The sequence below is a fragment of the Equus caballus genome, chromosome 26, assembly GCF_041296265.1.
Source record: "Equus caballus isolate H_3958 breed thoroughbred chromosome 26, TB-T2T, whole genome shotgun sequence".
Classification (NCBI taxonomy): Eukaryota; Metazoa; Chordata; class Mammalia; order Perissodactyla; family Equidae; genus Equus; species Equus caballus.
This window is the reverse complement of record NC_091709.1, coordinates 34,757,942-34,766,056: the sequence shown is the minus strand read 5'-3', so window position 1 is coordinate 34,766,056 and position 8,115 is coordinate 34,757,942. Positions and strand designations below refer to the sequence as shown.

General features: G+C 36.9%; 1 protein-coding gene across 1 annotated transcript; it reads left to right on the top strand.

Moving 5' to 3' along the window:
* Nucleotides 1–6,458: 6,458 nt before the first annotated feature.
* On the top strand, nucleotides 6,459–7,079 carry LOC111770805 (keratin-associated protein 21-2-like). The gene has a single exon (XM_023630129.2). It carries the CDS (start codon nucleotides 6,510–6,512, stop codon nucleotides 6,750–6,752), a length of 243 nt encoding a protein of 80 aa, XP_023485897.1. The 5' UTR covers nucleotides 6,459–6,509; the 3' UTR covers nucleotides 6,753–7,079.
* The last annotated feature ends 1,036 nt before the right edge of the window (nucleotides 7,080–8,115 follow it).

The following is an 8,115-nucleotide window of genomic DNA, read 5'->3' as shown; positions in this document are numbered from 1 at the left end:
CAACAACAAACAAACACATAGAAACAGAGATTGGATTGGTGGTTACCAGAGGGGAAAGGGGGAGGGAGGAGGGTGAAAGGGGTGATTAGGCACATGTGTGTAGTGATGGATGGTAATTAGTCTTTGGGTGGTGAACATGTTGTAATCTACACAGAAATCAAAATATATAATGATGTGTTCTTGAAATTTATATAATGTTATAAACAAATGTTATCGTAATAAAAAAACCCAATTAATGTAATCCATTACATCAATAACCTAAAGAAGAAAAATCACATGATCATATCAATAAATGCAGAAAAAGCATCTGATAAATCCAGCACCCATTCATGATAAGGACTTTGAGTAAAGAGGAATAGGGAGAAACTTCCTCAACTTGATAAAGAATATCTGCAAAGAACCTACAGTTAATATCATACTTAATAAAGCTTTCCCACCAGGATCAGGAACAAGGCAAAGATGTCTGCTCTCATTACGCCTTTTCAACATCATAGTGGAAGTCTTTGCTGATGCAACAAGACAAGAAAAGGAAACAAAAGATATACTGATAAGGAACGAAAAAATAAAACTGTATTTCCCACAGATGACATCATTGCCTGCGCAGAAAATCTGAAAAAACTGACAAAAAAACTTCTTGAACAAATAAGAAATTATAGCAGGTTTGCAGTGTAAAAGGTTAACATATAAAAGTCAATTGCTTGTCTACATATCAGCAGTAAATATGTGGAATGTGAAATTAAAAACATAATAACAATTACAGTAGCAGCTCCCAAAACAGAATACTTAGAAATAAATCTTAAAAAATATGTACAAGATTTATGAGGAAAACCACAAAACCCTCATAAAGTAAACAAAGGAAAACTAAATAAATTGAGGGGTATTATTCCAGGTTCATGGATAGGAAGACTCAATATTGTCAAGATATCAGTTCTTTCTAGCTTGATCTGTAGATTCAGTGCAATCCCAATTAAGATCCCAGCAAGTTATTTTGTGGATATCAACAAACTGATTCTAAAGTTTATATGGAGAGGCAAAAGCCCCAGAATAGTTAACACAATACTGAAGGAGAAGAACAAAGTTGGAGGACTGACACTACCTGACTTCAAGACTTACCAAAAAGCTACAGTCAGCAAGACAGTGTGATATTAGTGAAACAATAGACAAATTGATCAAAGGAATCAAATAGAGAGCTCAGAAATAGACTCACAAAAATGTAGTCAACTGATATTAGAGAAAGGCACAAAGGAAATACAATAAAGAAAAGATAGTCTTTTCAGCAAATGGTTCAGGATCAACTGGACATTCACATGCAAAACATGAATCCAGAAACAGACCTTGCACTTTTCAAAAAAGTTAACTCAAAATGGATCACACACCTAAATGTAAAATGCAAAACTATAAAACTTCCAGAAGATAACAAAGAAGGAAATCTAAATAATGTTGCGTTTGGCAATCACTCTTTAGATACAAAACCAAAGGCATGATTCATGAAAGAAAGAATCGATGGGCTGGACTTCATTAAAAGTAAAAGCTTCTGCTCTGTGAAAGACAATGTCAAGGGAATGAGAAGACAAGCCGCAGACTGGGAGAAAATATTTGCAAAAGACACATCTGATAAAGGACAGTTATTCAAAACATACAAAGAATTCTTAACTCAACAATAAGAAAACAAATAACCCAATTAAAACATGGGCCAAAGGTGTTAACAGACACCGCACCAAAGAAGATATGGGAATGGCAAATAAGCATACAAAAATGGCACAGATGTCCCACTCTGGTGGAAGATGCTGCTAATGAGGGAGGCTAAGAGGATGGGGGCATATAAAAATCTCTGTGCATTCTGCTGAGTTTTGCTGTGAACATAAAACTGCTCTAAAAAGTTTAAAAAAAATCATATGGTGCTGTTTCAGACAGGAAGATCGTGTTAAGTGTCTGAAGAAGTGACAACTAAGCTGATATTTGACAAATGGGTAGATGTCAGAGCTGGGGGAAGGATGATCCAGGCAGAGGCAACAAGCGTAAAGGTTTTAAGGTGATAGGAGTTTAGTGCTTAGGGACTGTAAGGACGTCCATGTGACAGGAGAGCAGAAAGAGTCAAGGCTGTAGAGGCAGATAGCAGCCATATCACACAGGGTCTTGTATTACAAGGAGTTAAGATTTGCTTGGATTTTATCTTAAGATATTTATTGGTTTATCCAGCCATTTGTTCTCGTGTTTGAAACCTCTTCATTCTTTTTCTGCTTCTTTATCACATTTCATATCAATACAAATTCAAACCATTTCCATGTGCGTAGTTTGGACTATGGAGGAAAAGAAGAAAAGTGTCTTTTTTAGAGGATACTGGAATAGTTGAGGGGCTATATCACATGGTCTGGACTTGGAAATGTGCAAGGGCAGCTCAGAGCGTGAGGGGAATGGAAGAGGAGGCTAAAAGAGGGAATACTTAAAGTGTGTACCTCATAGTACTTTGCGATGAGGGCACTATTTTTTCCCCATATTTTTAAATACTTGTTACATGGAAGATAGATTAATATTGGTCTCCTGGTTCCAGGAGCCAGAATTAGATGAAGATGTTTGGAATTTTAAGGAGGCTAACTTCTCAATATGTGACAGTTCTCTAAACCTAAGAGCCCAAAATGGATTTCGGTGCCAGGAGGGGTTATCCTGCTCTCAGGGTGTCTGAGTATGGGCTACATTACTACTTATTCTGGATGTTAGGAAGAAATTAAAACACAAGGAGCCAGATAGATCTGTCTGACCCTTAACACCTCTTTCTACTCTAATTAAAAAAGAAAAGTTGATCCTATAATTTAAACAATGCCTGCAAGGCATAGCGTCAGCTGTAATGTTCTGAGAAAAAGTGGTAATATTATTAAAAATAATAGGAAAGAAGTGAAAAGAAAAACTTTTTATAGATTTGGAAGACGGCTAGAGATGATGAGCATTTTTTTAATATCTTATCCTGTAGGAGAGAGACGAGGGATGCTGGCTGAGGTGCAGAAATAGCAACCATATTTGGAAGGTAAGGATATAGTATTGGCAGAACTTCCAACTGGGGAGAAGCTAAGATAGAAATACTTTATATTAACCAAAGGCTGTATTAGAGATTTCATGGAGGATATACCAGGGAGGAATCAGGGAAAGAAATATTGTGTATGCAAGGATCTTAAGTTACACTAGGAAACTCCTTATCATGGATTCTGAGAGATTTGGGTTGTATAGAAACTGCTAACAAAAAGAGATTTCACAATAAAATGGGAGCATTTAAAACAAGAAGTTGAGAGTTCCCCAGCACTGAAACTGTTCAAGGAGAGTTTACTTGTAAATCTCTGGAGAACATTATATATTTTATGTTAGACCAAGAAAACTTGGAAATGCGATTTTGACTTGGAATTGAACCGTTCTGAGCCTCAGCCTTTGTTAAATGATATTTATACTTCAAAATTTGTTACTTTCACCAAATGGCTTCAAGGCTTAAATAGACATCTGAAAAGGGAATGTTTTCGGCTGATAAAGCATTTTACAGATAGAGAATGCTACCTAGTTGTGTGAGACGTTGGACCAAATCACATTTTGACTCAGCTTGAATTGATGTCTAAGTGGAAATAGGGTAAAGACAGAAAAAGTGTATTTGCTATTAGCTGATTCTCATTGAAGTTTTAGAATGTGATCTCATGAATCAGGAGGGGCCCCTTTATAAGGACACATTGCTCACCTGTACTGAAATCTTCAATCGCAATACAGCCACACTTCCAAACAGCAACTGACTTTACTTTTACATAGCAATCTGATGACAATCTTGGAATGCAGAAATTTGCTTTCTCTCTATTAAATATATAGGCCTGTTCCCAGGGTAGGTGCTTATAATTTCAATAGATGTTCATGATTACTGAGCTTCAAAATATGCTACGAGGCCAAGCCCTGTGATGTAATTGCTTGATACTGCATTTTTCCAAAAATATTATTTAAAATGCTTCAGGCAAGGTGCAGTGAAGCCAATCACATGGTAGTTCATTTTCCAAGGGAGTTGGGTCACTTTTGAAAAGTCATTATGAAAAACATTAATTAACACACATATGGTTTAAACCAGAGCAAACGTTAAAGTAAACCTTAAACTTTTAGTATAATAAATATATCAGTTCAAGTAAATATCGATATTTGAAAAGCTGTTGCTATTTTCAAATCGGATAAAAGAAAGGGAGGAAAGAAATAGAATATATTGAGTCTTCTCTCTATATCAGGATCTGTGCTACACTCCTTGGATTTCTTATATATATTTTATAGACCTTTTGACAAATTTTTAAATACATGTAGTTATTTTTATTCCCATTTAGCAGTTGCAGAAACTGAGGTTTATAAATTTGAGGACATTTTCCATGATCAAATAGTTAGTAAATGGCTCAGGCAGGAAATGAATCAATCTGTTTGCCATGGAAAGCTATTTCTCTTACAGAGTTTCTGAACTCAGAAGAGAGGTGTATCAGTTATCAATTTACTGTCTCAGCTTCAAATTCATCCTTCAATATATGCTCTGTGATAACAGATGAGATTCCTTCAAGCATTTCTCCTTTAATGTGAGCACGGCATTAAGCTTTCTCAGTAGGGGGTGCTGGAGGAACATTGCAAGAGAAAGCAGTTTTCTAGCATTGTTTGCTGCAGCACTGGAGGGAAGTGGGGGGTATTAGCAGTGTGGATGTAAGGAGATCTGACGAAGCTCCACTCAGCCATGGGTCCAGAATGTGGTAGATCCTCAGTGATGTTTGAGCTTCAGATGGGCAATAACTTTTATTTGGCCCTCTCTAAATGGAAACTAGCATCCTGAAGACTTCCTGTCCATGAGTCTGCTCTCACAGACACCCAGATCCCCTCGACAAGTTGGCCCCTGCATAGTCTGCCTGTGCCCCAGAGCTTCCCAGACCCTTTACACACCCACAAGACCAGTTGCTCATTGCTTTTCATCATCTGCACTCCAGAAAGTTGTCTCCTGCTTGCTTAGTGACTGCAGAACAGCTCTGGCCTGGCCAAACCAGTGAACTTCTCTGCTTTTCAGTGGGTTGAACTACCCTTCCAAGTTTTTTCTTCCTTGAATACTCTCCTACATCCCTAGGGTACCACATAGAGGTTGTATCTTATAATTACTCTTTTATCATAGTTTAATAACTTTTTGCATTAAACTTTCCCTGTTTAACCTACTGTGTGGTTTCTGTCTCCTGATTAGACCCTGACTGATGCAGAGATTTTTTAGTTTCCGGAGTCATTTGTGCATATTTGGTAGTTGAATCAGTGGTAGCAGACATGAGGAGTTAGTGTGTAAAGTGAAAAGCAATGATGGAGGATAAAGTAACAGTAAGAAGCCCAAAACTTAGGGAAAAGTAAAGAAAGACTTGGCAATGAAAGAGACGTCATTGACCAAAAGCCCATTCATCAGGGAAACAATGGGAAAAGATGCTATCAAATTAAAAGTAAGGATAAATAAGAAATACCATGGAAAGGGTGACTTTTAGTTGTCTATTAGTGTCATGATTGCAAGGTATCCAACAAAATAGTATAGCTAAGTATCATTATTGAAATAATGTTTGTAGAAGACAGGTTAAAATAAAATAAAAAAAATTATTGCAGAATCTGGAAGTGTTAATTATTGTTTGATTACATTTCAGTGGGAAGCACAGATATATAGCACAAACATGGGAGCAGTGTGAGAAAACTCACAAAGACTTGCATTTAAGAACTGGACTTTAACAAACAGCTAAAGTCCTTGTTGAATCAAGGCATTTTTCTCATTTTAAATTAGAACTTTTGGAAATGTTTTCCTTTTTGTTCAAATAATAAATAATAATTCTTACATAACTTACCCATTAGGAGTTTAACAAAAATTTTTGTCCCAGAGAAAGAAGAGAATGTTATAACCTGACTGGACAAAGAGAGAATAGATAAGCTTTCCTTCAGAGAAGGAGAATGTTTCAGGTAGTGAATATAACATGTTGAAATACTCAATTCCTTGTCCCAAATCCATGAAAAGTACTTTAGAGTGATTTAGGAAAGAAAAAAAAGGAACCAAGTTGATATGATGATGAAGGGGATATTAATAGCAGGGAGTAGAACTTTGTATTTAATAGATGATTTCCAAGACATTGAAAGAGCAAAATAATAAACATGTATTTATAGGTCAAACATATTTTGGTGATGTGTTATGTCCTTGTCATGCAAGGCAATTATGGAAGATAAAATTATGGTTGCATTAGCTTGGGTGCTTAGAAAATGTATCTTTATTTTAAGCCTTGAGAAAATTCCTAGGATAGCAGTAAATAAATTACGACATTCCCAACAAAATTGTTTGTACACAGAATGAGCTTATTTTAGGCAAATAATTATAAAATGAGAGAACAGAGCCCATGTGAGCTATGACCCATTCAACCCTGGAAGTATATAAAGGTCCTGGAAGAGTGGATGATACTCAGACTTCAGAAATATCCTCCTACACCTCAGCTGAAACCTTACTTTCTGACACCATGTGTTGCAACTACTACGGAAACTTCTGTGGGGGCTGTGGCTATGGCTGTGGATACAGCTCTGGCTGTGGCTATGGCTCCCACTATGGCTGTGGCTCTGGCTCTGGCTGCTGTGGTTATGGCTCTGGCTGCAGATATGGCTGTGGCTATGGCTCTGGAGGTGTATATGGCTCTGGATACGGCTCTGGCTACTGTGGCTACCAACCATTTTACTACAGAAGATACTATTCCTCTTGCTGCTAATCATCAGTACAGATCATACTGTGCCCTTGAAAATGATCACTCCAAGTACAAGTACAATTGAAATTCACCCTATCCATTAACTTCACACCAAAGTAAAGAATTATTACTGACTGTTGGGATCCTGATTTAACTTCAAAGAAGCTGTTTGCAACTGTAGAGACTGAGTAGTTCCATCATATCCCTGAAGATCTTATTCTGATCATTTTTCAAATGTAGATTCTTAGATCTTTTTCTCCGGCTGTTTGTACAAGCGCAGGAGGACTATACACTTGGAGTATACTGAAATGGAGCAAAAATAGCAGTTTCTTAATAAAAGACTTTATTTATTAAGAAGTCTGGTTTCCTTTATATCAGAGTCATCATTGATTCCAGGGTTTGTGGCCTTCTGGAAAGCTGGGTGATCACAACTTAGCATAAGACTATGTTTCTTAATTGGTTGAATCCAAATATTAGTGTTTTTTTTTTTTACATATCTCTTACTCCTTTATATGTTCATTTATTATATTGTATCTAAGCATAAACACAAATATAACACCAAAAACTTTATACCTTGTGTGGATAAAGGATTAGAATAGGGATGTCAATGAGAAGGGGGAATCTAGTCATGAGGCTAGTGTACTAGCCCTGGACACAATTGATTTGTCTGATCCTGGGTTTGAGTCTTGGTAATGAAGGGGAGACAATACTAATTTAAACAGGTAGCTTTTTCGAAATACATGAAACAAGAGATCTTGGAGTCAGCTGACTAAAGCTACTACAATTGTTCAAGGAAATCAGTGAATGCTAGGAGCATTCTCTCTTCCTGTTCTCCACTCTTTCTGTGACTTTCACACCAGAGTTTCAAAGTGGTTGCTGTATATGCCCAATGTCATGCTCACATTCCAGGCAGGAAAACAGAAGAACAAATGATGAACAGCATCAGGCCTTTTAAAGAACCGTTATCTCTTATTTGGGAAGGGAAACACTTCCGAGATAAAAATATGTTTGCCTCCATATCATTGGCCATTATTATGTTATTTGGCCACACTTAGCTGAAGATGGGTCAAGAGAAAGGGGTTGTAGACAGAGGTTGTGCTAGTCAGCCAACATTGTGTTCCAAAACCCTATCAGTCTTGACTCTCAGAGGAAAAGGACAAAACAAGGGGAAGCAAAAAGTAAAATGGACATAAGCTTTTACAGAAATTTGAGTTTGGGCAGGGGCACAATTGATGTCTTCACATATGTTTTGTCTTCAAGTGTAGAAGGTTGAGCTTATGCTCCCACGTTTGCATCATCTTATCATTTGTCCACACTGGGACCTTTTCTGTTTTTTTTTTCCGATTTTTTGTTTAATATATTTATTCTCTTATTTTTCTTTTATTTC